Source organism: Bombus pascuorum, chromosome 11 (genome assembly GCF_905332965.1).
Source record: "Bombus pascuorum chromosome 11, iyBomPasc1.1, whole genome shotgun sequence".
Classification (NCBI taxonomy): Eukaryota; Metazoa; Arthropoda; class Insecta; order Hymenoptera; family Apidae; genus Bombus; species Bombus pascuorum.
The window spans coordinates 5,540,507-5,559,948 of record NC_083498.1 but is presented as its reverse complement, the minus strand read 5'-3'; the positions used below and the strand labels follow the sequence as shown (position 1 = coordinate 5,559,948).

Below are 19,442 nucleotides of genomic sequence, written 5' to 3'. Positions count from 1 at the left end.
AGTCCTTTCGATTCAAGGACAATGAGGAATTGACATAAAAGACCTTTGCTAACTAGCAAACACATTCTGAACGAAATACCATTATCGTTCACAGGGATTTTTCGTTAACGATGGGAGACTCGACCTGGACCGACGAAAGACATTAAGCAACATTTTATTATATAGAAAAAGAAAACAAACAAATCTTACAAAAACAATGAGCACATTAACAATTATACACGATCGTATAGTTATAATATGTATAAAGAGCGTGCAGGCCACGATCAGTCGGATTATTCGAAAATAATCGTCAAGTGGATACGCGATAAGCAAAAATACAATTTGCACGTTTTTCCGATGAAAGGGAAGATTGTTGAGAAACCTGCATTTGCACTCACAGTCTGCATATCATCAAAAATCCACATCCAATTTAAGTAACCATCAATGGCACGCGAAATAATTTGCCCCGTTTATCGTACAATTCGCGGGCAAAACTCGAAAGAAACTAGTGAATAATTTCCATAAAATTCGAAAGAAACTAACGAGTGAATAATTTCTAACATTGTTTTGTTGAAATTAATATAACCCTTAATTTCATGTACATATCCATTTGATTCTATGTCGAATTATATTTCAATTTATACTTATATTATAATTTATATTATATGTTCCACTTTTTGTTCAACGAATTGAAATTTTCTCGTAGAAACATGAATATGACTACAGATATATCTAACTTACCAAAATTGACGAACTTCACGATTTCGAGCATTTACAGACTGCTTCTTCCAAACATTAGTTTCATTCACTCTAACCTTAAAAGTAATACGACGCTTACGAACATAAACCATATCGTATTTGGTTATTACATTTATATTGTTATTATTTACCTAAATTGACAATGTATTTACATATGGTACACGATTTGTTTTCTACTTAACAGTACGAGCATAAGATGTTCCATGGAACACAGAGTTTACGATAAAAGCGATATCCATTTCGATTCTACAATCGATCTAAATACGCTTAAACTTCGTATATGAATATATAGTCAAAGACATGGCTCAAATAAATTACAAATATTTGTTCATTAGTACAATCCGTATATTCGCGTTCGCTTTGAAGTTACGAGCAACGCCATTTCTTTTCTTTGTTTTTCTACATTATTCAACTTGAAAATTGATCGAGTTGTTTATTCAGAATTGAAGTCGTGTTGATTAACAGCGTGGTTTTCGTTTCGACGACAGTCGAGAGAAGGCATCGTTTCTCTCGGTAAACAGCAACACCAATTTTAATAATTATCTCATGATTAGTTGAAATTTCGGGTACTTATTAATAGTCACGCAATACGCAGCTAAATAATTTAATACTAACGGTAACGCCAACGTTACATATTCAGCGTTGTATTTACGTATTTTAGCGAGGTTGATTTTCTTGCACAATAATTTCATTCTATGGTACATATTACCTCTTTTCCTGTCCTTAGATCCTAGATCACTATTGCCAATGATTCAGAAATTGATCGCAAACCGCAATCATTCCTTCGATTATTGCCAAACAAGACGTACAAATGCAAAATGTATATTCAGTTGCAAATGGCAATGCAATCGCCAATATTCTACGAAAGTGTGTAATATACAGATCAGTTGATGGAATGTTTTCTGCATTCTTGCTCCTACGTTTTCTCTGGCGATATAATACGAAAAGTACTCTGCCGTAGACTTATTAAGATATTAAAATTTTTCAATAGAAATATACGTCTGTTAGTAAAAATACTATGTTTCAGTAATCAGTTTTCTAAATATACAAGATGAATTAATTGATTTTATTGAACGGTACTTAAAATAACGTCATGACTGTTTTCTTTTTAAATCACTAGCGAGAGATAATTCCAATATAAAATAACTCATATTTGACCACGTTTATCGCGTTTTGAGTAAAAAGCGCTACGTGCAAATAATTAGCTTGAAACCCTTTGCGGACGAGTGTCGGCAAATAGCTACCCAAGTCTTTTTACCGTTGTGGGCGCATATCGGCATATAGTTACCCGAATTTGTTCACAGTTCCAGACACTTATTTTGAGATTTCTGGCGTACGTCTATTTTTTTTTATACGCATAATCTTATGCGTATTTACGCATGCGTATTGCAGTACAAAAACAGTACTATGTTTTTAATGAAAGAAAATTATAGATCTTTAGAAATCCTATTTTCCGTTTAACGTAAACTCACGATGTAGGATGATGGTCGAGTTACAACGAATTTCAGATTTCAATGGCATTACCAGGCGAATCAGCTAGCTTTTTTTATATTTTATATATTGTTTATAGTATCTTATATACGATGCCTAAAAGGCATGTATAGGAAAGGACATGTTCGATAGTAATAGTAGTAATGATGAATATTATTTTAAATCTGATAAGATAGAAGACGACGACAGAGCTTTAGACAACGGAAACGAACTTCGTTCAACGACTCAAACGTTTCAATATTTCTAGCGATAGTAACAGTGATGATGAACTAAATATTAAAGAAAATACAAGCCTCAACAATGAACAACGCAAATGTTCAACGTGTATATTTTCTCAACTGCGCGCGCCAATACTCCTCGGCCACAAAGGGTTTCCTAACCTCCTAACCTCATATCTATAACAAAACACGCTAAAAAATAAAATGTATCAAAAACTGTATATTTAAAAAAATCTTCGTATTTCCCGATATTCACCTCATTAAAAAGAAAGAAAACAAAAAGTGAAAAATAAAAAGAAGAAAATATAGGCAAGTAATATATCTCATCAAGACGTTCTCTAGGCAGACTATAGTGAAGAGTTGACATTAATTTTACTAAACTACTGGTTGATGCCAAACGATTCTTCCACTAAGACAGCCTGACACGAGCAAACAATGCCTTGGAGAAAATTTTGTACAGACTACGATGCCAGAGTGACTAGAGTTTATCGCTATTTCGTTCAACTGTATAGACTCGTTGTAGGGAGGAACACAGTTAGATAATTCCGAACAATTTTCAGAAAATCCTAGCAAACGAACTCCGTAACCAAACGGTGAACATATTAGTCGGCCATCGGCAGAGAAACATAATTCTTTTATATAACCGGAACCAACGTTAGGTTCCTCTATGTAATGCGTTAATCTAGGTGTATTTTGATGGATCATGCGATTTCGCGGAATAGCGTACATTGTTTGCTGGCCTTGCCTATTTCGATTCTGAACCCTAATTCTATCACCGATAATAACGACAGTATTGTTACTCGATCTAGAAAGCCAATCCCTCTCCCTTCTAAGCCGAGCTTCCCTAATTGCTACGTGTGCTTCCCATACGTCAGTCGTACTTACATGTAACTCTATATTACCGCTAGGAAAATTTTCGATTATATTGCGTGGTCTTAAGTAGTTAAGGTGAACATTTGGTCTCGGCCTGTATTCCTGTCCTGACTCTCTTTCTTGATCACCAGAACCTTCTTCCAGTATGCTCTCATCAGCCGCATAAATGTCAGCGGCGTATATGTACCTATCCCCCTGTCTATTGTCTCTATCCGTGTTTACACGAGAATCAGACGAGCTTGAACTAGAACTAACTTCAATCGAGCCGAAATTCGCTCTTGTCGCATTTCTGTCCAAACGCGAATTCCTCGATTGCGACCGTGACGCTCTACGAGACACTGACTGCCAATTATTTCTCGGGGATCTAGCTGATTGCGCGTTATCTGAAAATCCAGCCGCGTTTGATCTCGTATCGGACGTAGTATGAACTACTCTAACGCGGTTGTTTGGACTTTCTATTAAAAAGGAAGATGTTATACCCGAGCGAGAAGGTTGAGGTTGTTGAAAATCCTCGAACTCTTCTACGGGCACTTCGTTAAACTGCGGTGCTGTCTCCTCTCCTTCTTTCGCCTGATCCGCTGTGCTGGATACATCACGCTCTTGTATATCATGAATACAAGTCCACTGGAATATACAATCATCAATGAAATATAAGAAAAATATATGTAACCGAAGTCGATTGTGTAAGCTTGTTAATATGAACCTCAGATTTTTCTCCGTTACTGACATTCCTAGACAAAGCACACCATCCATGAGGGTGCACTTGCAAACTTGATATTATCTCAGCATCATCGCCAACAGGGAAATCGGTTAAAAATTCTACTCGGTTATGTGTACGAGAATGGGAAAAGAGATGCGTGAAACTTGCCACATTTGGTATCGTAGTTTGAGATGATTGCATTAACCGATACATATTTGGCTAAAATAAAAATTAATTTGTATACAAAATGTGTTAAGCAAGATATGAAGATGTAATACCAGAAATGAAACACACTCTAAATCCTGCCAAGTCCTGAGTTAAAGTGCTTAACTTAAGGTTGTGTATAATGATGAGGTATCCAGAAGTAGTACTTATTAACATTTTATTGGCATCTGGACTAAGTCTAGTTCGCATCAGTCCATTTGTATGGAACACACGCGTATAAAGAATACTATTTTCTGTGAAACTATTAATATCCCAAGTATATATACTACCATCAAAACCACTGGTTAGTAATAAATTATCTTTGGGACTATACTCTATATTCTTCACCCAATTCGAATGACCTTGAAGAGTTCTTATTCTATTCTTTAAGTTTCTAGCATCCCAAAGAGCTACCGTACTATCATCTGAACATGTTGCAAACATACGTTGATCCAAAAACCTATTGTAAAAAAAGTTATTCTTATCAGATATTTAGTGTTACAATAATTAACTTACATTAATTAAGAAAACAAGATCTACACATACCTAACACAATTAACACAATCGTTATGAGCATTATCAATCGCATGGATCAAGCTTCTCCTCAGAGGATCAAACATTAAAATACTTTTCTTCTCGCATGCCGCCAACAAAAGAGAGCTGTCATACAAGAAAAAGTATTATGTTATTATTATATATAATATTTTTCATAGAACTAAAAGCATGTATGTACTTACCCATCTGGGGAATATTCAAGATTAAAAACTCCACCATGGGCAGCGGCTGCAGACAACGCATGATCCCAAGAAGTTACCGGTTGTATAGAGGAATAAAGAGTTTTATGAAAGTGATCAGCATGTCCCAAAGAGAACTGTACACCCAATTCGCGTTGCCTTAACCAAAGGCTACTTGCTTGTTTGGTTTTTATCCTGGGCATTTCAGCCAGGTGTAAATTTTACCAGCATCCAAATAAATATTTTTGGCAACTCAGAAAAGATCTAATATTTCGTAAACACACTTTAAAAGCGCATAATTCGAACTTTAACTTTACGGATTCGTTTTAAACCTTTCTTTTATCATACGATATAAAAGAATACCATTAGTATTGCCAGGAAAACGATTGATAAAAAATTTTGATTTCTTCTCTAAGAAAAAATACACCATCGACGTTTTTTCCAAATAATTTTTACGAAATTTGAAGACGATCGTACAATACCAAGTAAAGGCTAAGGTTAAGTGCAAAATACCACTATCGGACAGTATTACACGTGACTCTTGACAGATGCCTTTACTTTTTCTTCAATTGACGATCTTTCACAAAACTAAAAACGATTTAAATAACTAACTGAAGTGTCACGACCACAATCCAATGTCATACTTCGATATAATTTTAAGAAATTTTAAACACCTGACACAACATGAATCAACGCCATCTTTGCTTTGACATACAATGTCGTGCGCTGAGAATCGACGAAACGACAACTCGAGCGCGAGTCTCGAACAGGATTCCCATAGTGCGTTACATTCCAGGTTCAGGTAAATTAAACATACAAGTACTTGAATTCCTTGAAAATCCGTTCTTCTCACGAAATTAGAAAGCCATTTTAGTATGAAAAACTGTAGTTGCTGTCCATTATTAGAAAACCGGTCGTGTAACAAGTGTATATATGATATCGAACTTCGCGTAATTAATGAGTAAATAACATTAATTTATACTGAACTTCAGTTTACACACACACATACATTTTGCTACTTTTCTAATATATTTTATCGACAACGATACGTACAAATTTATGCAACTATATAAGCATATGTACATTAACATAAAAAATAACAGTATAACAGTTAAAACGAATGTAATTATTTTACACAAATATCGGTTCTTGTACAACCTAAACTTAGAAAATACACAATTCAGTACATAGTTTTCAGTCCTCATCATAAAGAACCATTTGTTTGTCGAAGTCAAGGCCACTTCCGCCCAAGTGCTTTTCGGTCCATTCATCGAATCTTTGTGACAGTCCTTCGGACATATAGTTTCTCCAATCACCGACTCTGCCCTTTCTTATAAATTTGTCATTCTCTGGCACGTCCTTCTGTGGAACAATTAGTTCCATATTTATGGCCGGGTTAACTGCCATCTTTGTGAACTTTAAGTGCTCACAAAGAACAGCGATTTGTTCCTCTGTCGCAGTTTTCCCCAGAAATTCTGCTGTCCTCCTAATCGTTTCCTTTTGATCCTGAAACATCATTGTTTGAGACATTACTTTTAACTTTATAAATAGATCGCGAATTTTTATGCGCTTATAAAAAATCTAAAGGCACACAAATACATGGGATATACATAATGTCCATATATATGAAAAATATCCAAACTTGATATTACATTTAATAGATGAAACAAATTTATGTCTAGATTTTACTTTTTTACTTGTATTTACAAAAGTATGAATTCGAATGAATACCAGTCGTCTGATTTTAAATATATTACTATATTACCTTCTTCATTCCTTCATACGTTAAAAATAATACATTCTCTTGATCTCTTATAGCCCAGAATTTCAAAACGTGATTCCAAAACGGAGTCAATGGTACTTAAATTGAAAGTAGTTGTTAATGAACATATATGCCATATAGATATTATAATACTAATAATAATAAGTAATAATTACAGACAGATTTTTATAGTAATAAATATATAAAAATATATATATATACATATGCATATTCGGTACATACTATTGTCATCTAAAAACAAGTCAGCAAATTCTTCAAAGCTCCCCACTATATTATGAAATTTCTTACAATAATGATAAAAGCTTACGCAGGTATCTTTTGGATTTCTAGCAACGTAGATGACCTGAAACAATTCACAATATCAACGTAATTTATTTCTTATATATTTATCATATATTTTCGCTCCTATATATAATATATCACGATCGTTGATTATAGTATAATATATTGTAAAATGTTTGAATACTTTCGGTTTCTTTTGATGGATTTGCTGTGGCAATAAATCGAAAGGGAGGTGAGATTTAACGTATCTGGGTCGTTGCATCGTCATAACGTATTTTACCGAATCACCCATCTTCGAAAACCATTCCACAGAGTCCCCTGTGACCATCAATGACGAAGCTCTACAGATAAAATTCATTTGCATGATCCACGAAAATCTTTCATGAAAATTGTTTCCTTTTTTTTAATAAAACGTACTCGAGCAATGGGTTACGTAAAAGAAACAGAGTTTCAGCACTTTTGTAATCGAAGTTATTTGCGATACACCATACCATTTCCTGTGCCCAATGACTACCTGCAATGAATTCAAAAATTGATAGAAATTCATATCATTATACAGGATGCTACCGATTTTAGCGACTTAGTTTTACCATTATACATATTTTATTGATTAAAAACAGAAAAAGATATTATATATAAGCATATGTCGTTTAGAGCTTTATTAAAAAATTATGACAAAGATATTAAATACGAGTTTACATGATCAATCGATAAAAAAAAATTAATGATGCGTTTACAGAATTGAGGCAAAATAAAGATGAACTTCACAGAGTAAGAAATTCCACTTTCGACCGCTGTCAATCTCGTGTTATCAAGAATGATGGATATTTTGAGATGGAGTGTTTGTTAATTCTGGGAGCGCTATAAGAATATTGCGTTCCTTTTAACAATCTGAGATAGTAAACACAGCTCGTATAAATAGGCCAAAGATGAATATTGCTCATCTATTCGCAAGTTTGTTACTGTTCCCTTTGTAATTCGTACTTCTGCCATAAGTTTTTAATAAAGTTTTAAACGACCTATGTTTATGTAACATTTATTCCCCCTAGTTATAATATACTGACAAAGTTTCATCGTTAAAACCTAGGACACACTGTATAAATATAAAACATAAGATATAGATTTGAACGAATTTTACCAGTTCTCGGATATGAAATCATCCACACATCATCGTCATAGATCTCCATATCTCTGATATTCACCCCATGAAAAACGAATTGGGGTGGTAATAAACAATGACCTGGTTCTACTCTTAGGAAACTAGGTTTCACGCCAAACATCTTATCCAATCTTCGTCCTACATCTCCTTCGATCGTGGTGAAATTAAGAAATTTTTTGTCCACTGCAAAGATTATACTCGATGTAACGACAGAATCATGCAATCCTTCGCCCAAATCTATGTAAATTGAACAACTTACTTGGTATACAATTTTGTTAGAAAGAATTCGAACACTGGCACACGAACAAGGATGTTAATCGTCCTGCAGTCTGAAATGAAATGAGGTTCACGGACTTATTGGTACCTTCTCGGCCCACTGACAGACCGGTTTCCTCTTTTTTCAACGTAAACAACTTTCGATTCTTAGGCATTTCCTCTGAATAATATGGTAATGATGACTATAATATAGTGCAATAATACTTAATTTTTATTGATTTATTTATAATAATTATTTATGTTGCTCGGTTGATTGTTCAGTCGTTGGACAATATTGTACAATAATCTTAGAAAGAAACTGCGTCTCTTGCTGTGTTAAGTTTGTATATTACAAACTGATACAAATTTTGTTTTATTTAAAACCATTTTATTTTCATAAAAGTATAGAACGCTAAAAAGATGTAATTCGAAGATTATTTAGATTTATTAACTTTCTCGTAACAGATTTCTCTCTGGAGAAAGTTTACGCTTTCCAACTAATCGTACCAATACTCGTATATCTTAAGTGATGTACTTAACATGTACTCAAAGAATATAGGAATTCTTTCTTGTCGCATTAGTGTTGTCTCATCGCTTTTGATCTTTTGCAACTATTATGACTCTCAATCCCTCTATCTTCCTTATTCGCTATGTCTCCCTATATTCGACGCAATTGTGGACAAACAATAAACGATCTTACGAATTCTGTTTCCTGAACTCCTATATAGGATTTATGTAGATATAAGGAAAACATGCACGTGATCGATTGCTGCGACTGCAGCTTTTGGCTTTAATCGATTATCACTCGCCAATGTTCAGGTGCGAACTGCTGTTGTTATTCTATGGCTTTTTCTACTGGCTAACGAACCTTCATAAAACTTTTCTGATTTTATTTATTCCATTATCTACAACGAATACTTGAGACTGATTATGGGGGTGAATAAAAATACATCAATATGTACAATAAGAGAGAAAATAAAGAGACAGGACGAAGATAGGTTTAGGAAAAAGGCCTGCAGAATACGAGGAAGGAAATGAGGGAGAATACAGTATGTTAGTAAAGGAATGTTGGCAGGAAGGAAAAGAAGAGAAAGATAGATGCCGATGGACGAGATGGCGAAAAGGAAAGGAAGAATATTTTAGAAGGTGTGGGTACTCGGAGAAAGAGATAGAGAGGTTTGAAAGTGAAGGGAAAGAGATGTGGAAAATTTGGGAAGTAACAGATAGATGCAAGTGAAAGAACAAGAGAGAGCGAATAAGATCTGAGAATTTAAATACGTTCAGAGACATGGAAAAATAATAGTGCCAGATTGACCAAGTTACATGAAGAGGAATGAGGAAAAGAGGAAAATAGATTGAGATCCGAAAACAAGGAGAAAAAGAATAGATATTGCAAAGAAAAAAATGAGAAGTGACGCGAGCTATGTGGAAAAGAGCCGGAGACTCTGAAGGGATGGCAAGTTGGACAGAAAGTATGGAGGAGTCGCTGGAAGATGAGGAATAGGCAAAACAATTAAAGAAAAGAAAGAAGAAGCAGACAAAAGAAATAGAAATGAGCTAATAACAAGAGCTGTTACGTCTAAGTAAGGGAAAAACGTACAATCAAAGAAAACAAAAGGCAATGCAAAGTACATATTTAGATTTCAAGGGTAGATTTAGGTATGTAGTTACTTAGTCACCATAGTTTCCTTGTTCGATTTTAAGCATAGTTCTTAATGTTGGATTACTACTGTTGTTCATGTGCATGTTTGTACAATGTGAACTGGAGGTCACCGCAAAATTAAAAGGCAACTGAAGGTGAAGATTATATTTTAAATATGTATTTTACTCTGTATATATATTCTAAAAATATTAAAAATAGATTATGTTTTTTAAGAATTTGTTTCTTAATAAGTAGAAATTAATTCATATATAATATATTTATTATCATTAAATATTACAATTGGAAATTCATCGTATGACTAAGATGGTATTTATTAATAACAAAATTATAATAAATTCGCACATTGGAATGCATTGACCTCTCTGCGATTTTGATTCATTTCTAGCTTAGGAACGAAACATTCTGTCTGCACATGTAATGAAAGATGAAATTCTTCGTTCTATTTACTAAAATCAGTCAATTTACGCTTGTATAATAAAAAGGTACGACTAATCTTAGTAACCTATATCTATATTTATAACAAACGAAAAAACACAGCCGTTATTCCTGCAAGTAACGATAATCGTTGAGTAACAGCGATGCTTTTCGAATAAGCATCCAGTATGTATATCTTCCAACCCATATTTGCATGGGTAAATGAATTGTAATAAACGATATCTGGCCAGGTAGAGTTCGGTGTAATTTCTAGCACTCCACCTTCACCTACAAGAAATGACAGTGAATGAAGAAACATTTATTTATAAAAGAAAAAAAAAGAACTAGAAACTTTATATTTTCTTACCTGGTTCACACGTACTCACTAATGTTCTATTAAATTGTTTAAACGTCATAAAATCATCATCTAGTCTTCTGTCTCGGGCACCGTGTTTACTTAAGCAAAGTGGTCCAACTAAGAGAAATAAGTTGTTCCGGCATTACGTATCTCTTTTCGAAATAATTTCGATTACAGCCGGTTCTGTGTTTACACGGATTTTGATTTAACACGAATTGAAAACATACGATCCTCTTTTTACAGGATATAATTTCATTTGACGCGATTCGAACGGCGCGTCCTTAGAAAATATTCATTTGGCACTTTACACTCGAAGCTTCCTTTCGTAAATTATTGTCTTTGTAAGTTTATAAAATAAGAAATACGTTCAAATATGACTAAGAATTAAATAAAAATTCAATCGAAGATTTTTACAGGATTTGCTCGAAAATAATGTATTAAATAAAATTAATTAAGAATAAAATTAAATAAAAATTTGTTCCAAGTTCTCACTCTTGCAATCTCTTCTATCCTTTTTATCGCGTGTTTCTTTTTTTTTTTTCGAGAGTCAATTAATCGTGTAAAAACAGGACCAGGTGTACAAATGTCTTATTACGAACCTGCGGTTGGTCTCGGTTGTCCTCTTCTGGTGAACTCAACACCCGCCAAAACTCTGATTTTACTTTGCGCTGCATCACTCAGTTTATCATATCCACCGTGTGGTTCATTAGTTATAATCAATGGGTGGTACAAATTGGGACTGTGAGGATTATTTCCGCCGTGAACACGGAAATTGTACGTCAATCCCCGACGCAGATATAGTTTGGGTACCAACTGACCCTCGATGTACCATGCTAAACCTGTAGACGTTTGTCCTACAAATTGAACAAACTAATATATTGCTTGATATTAAACATTAATAAACGAACTATGGATATTTATGTAAATTCTTTTCTTTTTCTATATGAACACAGTTAAAAATGAAGAACCTATGTAAATATCTGTTTCATTTGTTAAATATCATAACAAGTATTATGCTACCTAAATATAAATCTATAAATTTAGTACATCTTTAAGTATCCCATAAATGAAGAAACATTTATATTCTCCATTAATAAATGTAATCAAAATATTTGAAATATCCGAACTCTAAATCAAACCTGTAATTCCTTGATAGCCTTTTTTACCCCCAGACGGGCCAATAGTAGCTCTAAAGGACCGAATACTCCTATCAAATATTTCTGTCTTCTCCCAAGGTTCTCTGGCAAAATAAAATTTCCAATTAGTAGAATCTGTATAAATATAAATTATCAGTGTGTTACTTACATTAGTTTCTCATTGGTTTCCGTAAAATCCATGCATGTGTTCTCCGGTTCTTCAGGAACTAGTTCTAACTTCAGATCGCTCTTAGGATATACATCGTGGAAAGTCGGCTCTTTATTTTCATCCAATCTTCCCAAAGCCCATATCACGTAAACTGGTCTATTCGTTGGATACTCTTTATCTCCTGGATCAGCTGCGATATAAAGTGTCCCATATAATTCCACTTCGGCACTTCTCTTCCATTTTATGTACTAACTTACATGAGTTGAGAGTACGTCTATATGTAACGATACTAATTCCATCTTCTCTAACAGCAGTATACATCTGGTTATTATCTAAACCTCCGAATAGTTCATCTCTGCAAACTCCCCTGTATTGGCCGAGAACTTTTCCACACTGTTGGTGAAATAGGAAAACGATTATTCTTTATTTATACTACATTCTACAAGTCACTCGAGACACTTGCTCATGAATAGTATAGAATATAGGAATTAGACATAAGTAGGTGTAATAATTACAAACTGAACTTACATAATTTTCTATTAACTGTGTATAGTATAAGGAAAACTAACTGTAGGTTATACTATGTTTTGAAGATTTTATTACAGACCAACTTTGTTAAAGTTTGCATTTAAAATTAACAAGTGTCTCGTAATGTATCATAAGTGTAGATAATGTTTTTGGTTTTTACGTACTGGTGCTTTCGCTGTGATGTTATAATCCACAGCGTAGCCTCGAGTACCGTCCACATAAGCAATCACAGCATCCGCGCCTTCCATTTGGCTAGAAGTTTCGGAACCAGAGAGACCGAACGCCATGTATTCATCTTCACCTAAGGTTAATTAACGTCGTATTATACCAACATCTGGTAAAACATAATTAATGCAACATCTGGTCAAACAAGATGATACGTCATTCGAATAATTATTTTTCAAATGCTTTTGTTTGAATATTAAGTTTGCTACCAGATAACTGAACATGTTTTTAACTGTACTTACTAACTTGTCCTGCTAATTGGATAGTGATCTGTGGACCAAAAATTTCCCAACCGATTTGAAATCGTTTGTGGAGTTGAATGCAATTCGGTAGAGTCTGCGTGTGCTTGATCACCTATACTTTGATAGATCGATTACTAGTACGCAAAGTTTCATTTCAATAAACTATCGAAGACTGAAAAAATTGATTACTTTTACTAACGAAGGAGGTACGTTTAATCCATCCGGAACTATGACAGAGCCGTAGCTGGTTTTAGTTTTCACGTCGAAGATACTTAACCAATCGATATTGAAAACTGTCATGTCTCCAGGTAATTGGATCGTTATATCTTCTTCCTTGTAGGCGCGAATTGATTCCAGGCTGATGAAACGCAAGAAAACAAGATTAGCTGAGAAAATCTACTTGTTGAGAATAGAATTAGCCAAAATTGAAAAATCTGTTCGTTTAAAAATTTCTAGTGATTACTTACTAGCCATACTCGTCGGGTACTTTCGTCCCTTTGCTGTTAGGCTGTGGACCAAGTCCAACCCAAAAATATGTGTCTGTTCCCTGGCCATCGTATGTAAATTCTGGTATTTTTATGGTTTTCGAATCCAGAATTACGATGGACCCTGAAGATACTCCGTGTGATCGTTTTGTTAATTGAGAAATCTTTTGCGGTACTGGTGGATCGAATTCGTCGGGAATGTACACGTCGCCAAACGTATTCTGAGAAAAATATTTTTTTACGGTTATTTCAATGATATACTAACGTTGAAATAATTTTTATTATTTTTATACGATATACCTGGCTGCCTAAATCGTACACAGCGAACCATTTTATATCCGTTATTCTTTTATTATCGGGTAAAGTAAGAGTGAAATCCTTATTCAAGTACCGATCGAGGACATTCGTTCTGGAACAAGAAGATATCTTTAAATCACGTACTTTCTTCTCAAGTCTCTTCTTCTTTCTGTTACACCGAAACAAACTGACTTGCCCCATTCATCCGGTACGATGAAACCTTGTGGACCAGGTCGATTCGACGCACCAGCCCAGAAAAAGGTGTCAGCTCCATTGCCATCGTAGCTAAAGGAAGTTAGCAACAACGTGTACTCGTCGACGACGTAAACGTCACCAGCTACTTGATGATGATACGCGTTCAACTTCCCAAGGTATTTCCCTCTGTATTCTTCGTGATCTGACTCGTCGAGACCTATTGATTTCATTTCATCGTGAATCACACTATGGTTAGAAAATGATTACTCACTTAGGAGTTCTTTGTTCCGAATCACGGTCACGAGAGAAAGTAAGGAAAATTAAACTTTACAATATAGATCACTGTTTTCATTATGATCATGTTTACGCAATACGGACGCTTGATGGCATTAACTTGTTAAATATTCCTTACACCGATACATTAAATATTTAGCTGTATATTAAATATCTAGAAAACATAAAAATACTGCTGTTACATTTGACGTATTGCTATTTGACTGATTGAACGATTAGTATTAACAACTGATCGAAGCCGATATACTTGTCATATTTGACTGGAATATCTCGAAAATTTCTTAAACCATCACAAACTATGTTTGACAGGCGGAGATTTCAACGCCCGGTCAAGGAATGTCATTCGACGCGGCGTTTACTACTCGAATTATTATCCATCGATTCACTGTCGGAACGTACGGTTCCCTCGTATAATCGAACATTTTGAGAAACATACCACAGACAGGAAACAGTACACATGTTAAAACTATGGCAAGAACAGGCGCTATCCACCTCCTCGTAACATCTGCCATCACTTCATCTTCCTTGGGTTGCTGGAAATGCCTCAGGTCTTGTTCCTGAACGATTCGATTTTAGTTCTGTCGCCACTAAGATTCATGGAAAAACGAAAGCTTGATCGCAAGCCAGGCGACGAAGCCGTGAGAAGAGAACGACAGGGCACGCAGTCACTGCAATGGACGCGGTTCCAACTTGTTCTGGCCGCCGTCTTTAGAAAGTAGACTTTGAGTGTTCGAACGGCTTACTATACCGCTCTCCAGCCACCTTGGCACGTGTTCCTGTCTCGAAGAGAAAGTGTGCGTGTACTGGAAGTGCCTGGAACGCGTTCCGATGTCTACGACTCACGGGTTCTCTTAACCTGTCGAATTGGAGGGACAGTGTCATTGGACTCCTGTCTTTCCGGTACTTTAAAATGGAATGCAAGTCGGAGAGGAAAAATAAAGTTGCCAGTTGAATGGCTAAACAGCATCCGCTGTAGCGCGCTATGCCGAGGTTACTTATTTATTTCTAAATGCACTTTTGCGAGCTCTGAATTATAATATTATTCTTTCTTTCTTTATTATTGTTATTAACATCGCAACTATCAAAGTTCAGATTTGTTTAACACAATTAATGTTGATTTTTACTGAGACGGTGATGCCATTTACGTATTCCAAGTCATACAACATTTCTGTATAATTAAAGAAAGATTATTGCAATGCTATTACAATGTTACGTTTATTGAGAAGTATGTATTGTACTTCAGATTCTACAAAATTCGTTCATAAGATTCTATAATAAAATTAAATAATTTAAGAAAAGATATTATACAAATCCTTAAAATTCCTTCTCACTCGGAATTTGTTAATGTAAATTTTGTAAAAAAGAATTGCGAATGAAATATCAGCTCATTAACGTTATCTTATTAATGGATTCGAGAGACAAATATTTGTAAGGCGTGTACTTCGCGTTTAAATTCAACGTTAGCATGTACATACATATATACATACATGATGTTTGATCGATTTAGAGCCGGTGCAATACAAAGTAAATAACTCTTAGCAGTACGTTTACAAAACTCAAGCATTTCATTATCTCGATAATGTTGAACACAGAATTGAATCGCCAGATAAATGGTAAGATATTATATTAATATAATTCTTAATTCCTCGAAATAACATCTTATGATTCATAGATTCGGTCGAGGAGCAATTCATATGGCTTCTCAGATTCGCTACAGTAAGAAAGATCAAAGATTTTTTAACAAAAATGTGAGTAAATGAATGTATGTATATCTCTTAATCCATTATATCTGTCGTTAATGACTGTTGGTATAATTGTAGTCTATCGATAGATCTACATTATCCTACACCAAATTTAAAGACGCCTATTACGTCAGCTATCGATCGCGGTGATCTGCAGATCTTATCCTTTTTGTTAGAGAAAAATTCAACTGATCTGGACAATACTACTACTCAACCTTGGGCTAGGACTGCTCTTATGTACGCCTCTTACGTTTCCAGAAACCCAGAAATATTACAGATTCTTTTGAAGAAGGGGGCAGATCCTGGAAAAGTGGATATGTAGGTCGTACAATTAATATAAATATCTGTGCTTTTATTTCTAATAAATGTACACTTTTAGAAGAGGTTGGACTTGTCTTCAGTATGCGATTGTAGCAGAACGATCGAAGAATGTAACATTTCTTTTAGATTACGGCGTTTCAATAAATCAAAAAGACGTACAGGGAAGAACACCGCTTATGATCTCAGGTGAAAGAAATCAAAGTGAAGATTGATTAAGATTAATTTAGACTGTCAATTTTTATGAACACAACTAACGAAATAGGATTCAAATAGGATTCAAATAAATAAACGTTTTATTCTATTAAAAATTATAGTGAAATTGCAAAAATTATCTTACTTTCGATATTTTATATATATTTGCATGTTATGCATTTTGTGATTTTCCGTACCCTTAAATTTCACACAAGTACAAAAATCGCAGTCTACTAAATATTTATTAAGAATCATTTGTCCAGTATACAGTTCGAACGTGGACATTCTCTCGATTTTATTGGATCACGGGGCTGACGTCAATATACGGGACAATATGGGTTTCATCGCTCTTCAAATAGCAATTTTATGGAGAAAAAGGGACGCAGCGATTATATTAATCGAGAGAGGAAGCGATATGAGCGTTGTTACACCTTCAACCAAGGCCACAATTGGACAACTTTGTAGAACCAGTATGCCGAATATTCTTCGATGCCTCGAACCAAAACGATATTATAGCATTGATTGATATTTTTATTATAACATAGTTTTCCCCGTATTACAAAGCTTTTTCAATTCTTGATATAACACATTTTGTTTTTCAATTTTTTTAAATTTATACACAAAAATATATGTACAGCGTCGTTCAGAAATTGAGATGGTACGGAGAAAATCTTTCTTTTGTTAATCTGTCAAATTCTTGTATCACGTTGTCGGGCAATCTCTCCTTCCACTCGCCGACTTTACCATTTCGGATAAACGAACCTTCAACGGTGATTTTTTTCCGCTCCTTGTTCCTTTGGACCACATCCTCGTGATTCACAGCTGGATTTTTCTTCATACTGGCAAACTTCAAATGTTCCTCTAATACTCTTACTTGAGCGTCAGTCAGAGTCCTATTAAGGAACGCAGCTGACTTCCTTATCGCACCAGGCAAATCCTAAATTTTACAAAAAGGATATTCGTACCTTCGAAGCAACTGCAACTGTTTAAGTTTACTTACAGCTATCATATATTCGTATTTCAATAATAACATATTGAGAGTGGTTTGCTTCTTCCAGAAATCGAGAACGTGGTTCCAATATGAAGTATAACTCACTACAAAAATAATAATTCTATGATGAAGTTATTATATAATTCATACAAGAAGCAAAAATACATATCTAATTTCACGATAGAATAAAATGTCAATTTTGGTAGCACAGAATCGATCAGTATGGAATTGATGGATATCGAATTTTAAAATCGCTAATCGTATCTCTTTTATCTACGTGTCAGCTTTTATCTTCAATTGTAATAACATGCACGTACGTTTATCTGCTAGGAAAAGGCGACAGAAGTCGGAAAAATTGCCACGATAACCTTCTATTATTTGACAATGATGGAAATAAGAGATGCAGGTATCTTTTGGATTTCTCGCCACGTAAATAATCTTCGGCTTTTTCTCCCCTGTCCGAATCTGGCGTGGGAGCAAATCAAAAGGTAAATGAGTTTTGATGAATCTTGGAGAAGCTTTATTTTTCGTATACTCCACGCTATCCAAAGTTGATAGAGGTAACTGCACTTCCGGATGAAGTTTTGCGTAAGGTAAATAATCAAAAAGTATGGAGTACCTGATAGAACACATAATTTGTATTATTTTTAATATTTATAAAAGACATCGATCACTTCGCTTCTTCGCTTAACTTACTCGAAAAAGGGGAACCTTTCGGATAAATGAACTTTGGCTCCTTCAAAGTCTAAATTATTTGCAATGTTCCAGATCATTTCCTGAGTCCATGTTGTCCCTATAGTTATGTCGTTCAAATTAAAATGTAACCTTTGATTCCCTCTTATGACTTAATAAGATTGACTAAGATGTACCAGTCTTTGGAAAACTGCAAACCCAAATATCGTCATCCTTGACTTCGAAGTTTTCAATCACGTCTGCGAAAACTTCGTATCTCGCTGGTAAACAAAAACCGCGCACTTTGATGTACCCATTACGAAATTCACTCGTAAATTGGTCTTGTAAAATTTGGTCCAAGTCATCGGTTTGAAGAGTTGTCATTTTAAAACACTATATCCTATAAAGTTGTATTTTATTCGATAAACACGGCTGCTTTCCGTTTTACGCGCTTTCTTTAAAAAGGATTGAATATAAAAATTCACTTGAATGTTTTATTTGTAACGATCGTTGATCAAAGGCGCAAGGACCGATTTTGCAAAGATTGAACATAAAAATTCACTCGAATGTTTTATTTGTAATGATCGTTGATCAAAGACGCAAGGACCGATTTTGCAACGATTATCGAATGCCCTGGCATTCGAGCCAAAATTTGAATCAACTCGAAAAATATTGCATTACATAAATATTCCAAAATATCTTATCTTATCGCGAATAATATCGAACAAGATACGTTCCCAGTTTGAAGAGGAAATCGACTACTTCGAAATCCGTGCATATTCTTATATAGAGCGACTAAGTAGCAATTGGGACAAACGAGTTAATATCGTTGAGAGGTTTTTCTTTCGGCATTACTTTACTAGAACAAGGTTATTGTCGATCTTGCACAGCTTTTTTCTTTCTACCTTGCTCTGCAAGGATAGCTCTTCTCGAGCGTTCATTTGTTCTCCGACGTGGAATGTCGATAATTTTGCAGATCACAAAAAAAACGTGTTTCATTAGACAAATTATATGAATATAAACCGTTGTGAATAGAGGGAAACAAGACAATTTTCCAGCGACGTTTTGTTCTTTTACACGC

General features: G+C 34.7%; 5 protein-coding genes across 6 annotated transcripts; 1 reads left to right on the top strand and 4 right to left on the bottom strand.

The window, feature by feature from the left end:
* Nucleotides 1-131: 131 nt before the first annotated feature.
* LOC132911606 (DDB1- and CUL4-associated factor 10) lies at nt 132-5,691 on the bottom strand. 2 transcript variants are annotated; one of them, XR_009659051.1, is made up of 6 exons: nt 4,962-5,691; nt 4,771-4,884; nt 4,315-4,684; nt 4,024-4,239; nt 870-3,944; nt 132-794 (listed from the first exon to the last, which is right to left on the bottom strand). XR_009659051.1 is itself a non-coding variant. In XM_060968311.1 (5 exons), exons 1-5 carry the CDS (start codon nt 5,159-5,161, stop codon nt 2,823-2,825), a joined length of 2,022 nt encoding a protein of 673 aa, XP_060824294.1. In that variant the 5' UTR covers nt 5,162-5,691; the 3' UTR covers nt 132-2,822. The 2 variants fall into 2 exon arrangements, 1 of the variants encoding a protein (XP_060824294.1); XM_060968311.1 differs by having other exon boundaries at nt 132-3,944.
* Nucleotides 5,692-5,912: 221 nt separating this feature from the next.
* On the bottom strand, nt 5,913-8,640 carry LOC132911620 (luciferin sulfotransferase). The gene is made up of 7 exons (XM_060968344.1): nt 8,442-8,640; nt 8,162-8,365; nt 7,441-7,537; nt 7,208-7,364; nt 6,964-7,084; nt 6,724-6,818; nt 5,913-6,464 (listed from the first exon to the last, which is right to left on the bottom strand). Coding segments are annotated over exons 1-7 (987 nt in total). The 5' UTR covers nt 8,443-8,640; the 3' UTR covers nt 5,913-6,152.
* A 1,714-nt stretch (nt 8,641-10,354) lies between these two features.
* LOC132911605 (protein Skeletor, isoforms B/C) lies at nt 10,355-15,013 on the bottom strand. The gene is made up of 13 exons (XM_060968310.1): nt 14,880-15,013; nt 14,147-14,366; nt 13,958-14,066; nt 13,640-13,878; nt 13,362-13,530; nt 13,173-13,284; nt 12,870-13,006; nt 12,435-12,570; nt 12,178-12,367; nt 12,012-12,112; nt 11,472-11,726; nt 10,882-10,989; nt 10,355-10,802 (listed from the first exon to the last, which is right to left on the bottom strand). Exons 1-13 carry the CDS (start codon nt 14,953-14,955, stop codon nt 10,615-10,617), a joined length of 2,040 nt encoding a protein of 679 aa, XP_060824293.1. The 5' UTR covers nt 14,956-15,013; the 3' UTR covers nt 10,355-10,614.
* A 293-nt stretch (nt 15,014-15,306) lies between these two features.
* LOC132911623 (putative ankyrin repeat protein RF_0381) lies at nt 15,307-17,276 on the top strand. Its single transcript, XM_060968350.1, has 5 exons — nt 15,307-16,056; nt 16,116-16,191; nt 16,264-16,503; nt 16,565-16,692; nt 16,962-17,276. The coding sequence occupies exons 1-5, from the start codon at nt 16,023-16,025 to the stop codon at nt 17,222-17,224; spliced, it is 741 nt and encodes a 246-aa protein (XP_060824333.1). The 5' UTR covers nt 15,307-16,022; the 3' UTR covers nt 17,225-17,276.
* A 51-nt stretch (nt 17,277-17,327) lies between these two features.
* Nucleotides 17,328-18,881, bottom strand: LOC132911621 (luciferin sulfotransferase-like). Its single transcript, XM_060968345.1, has 5 exons — nt 18,559-18,881; nt 18,386-18,482; nt 18,007-18,308; nt 17,699-17,793; nt 17,328-17,635 (listed from the first exon to the last, which is right to left on the bottom strand). Exons 1-5 carry the CDS (start codon nt 18,743-18,745, stop codon nt 17,342-17,344), a joined length of 975 nt encoding a protein of 324 aa, XP_060824328.1. The 5' UTR covers nt 18,746-18,881; the 3' UTR covers nt 17,328-17,341.
* Between the last annotated feature and the right edge of the window lie 561 nt (nt 18,882-19,442).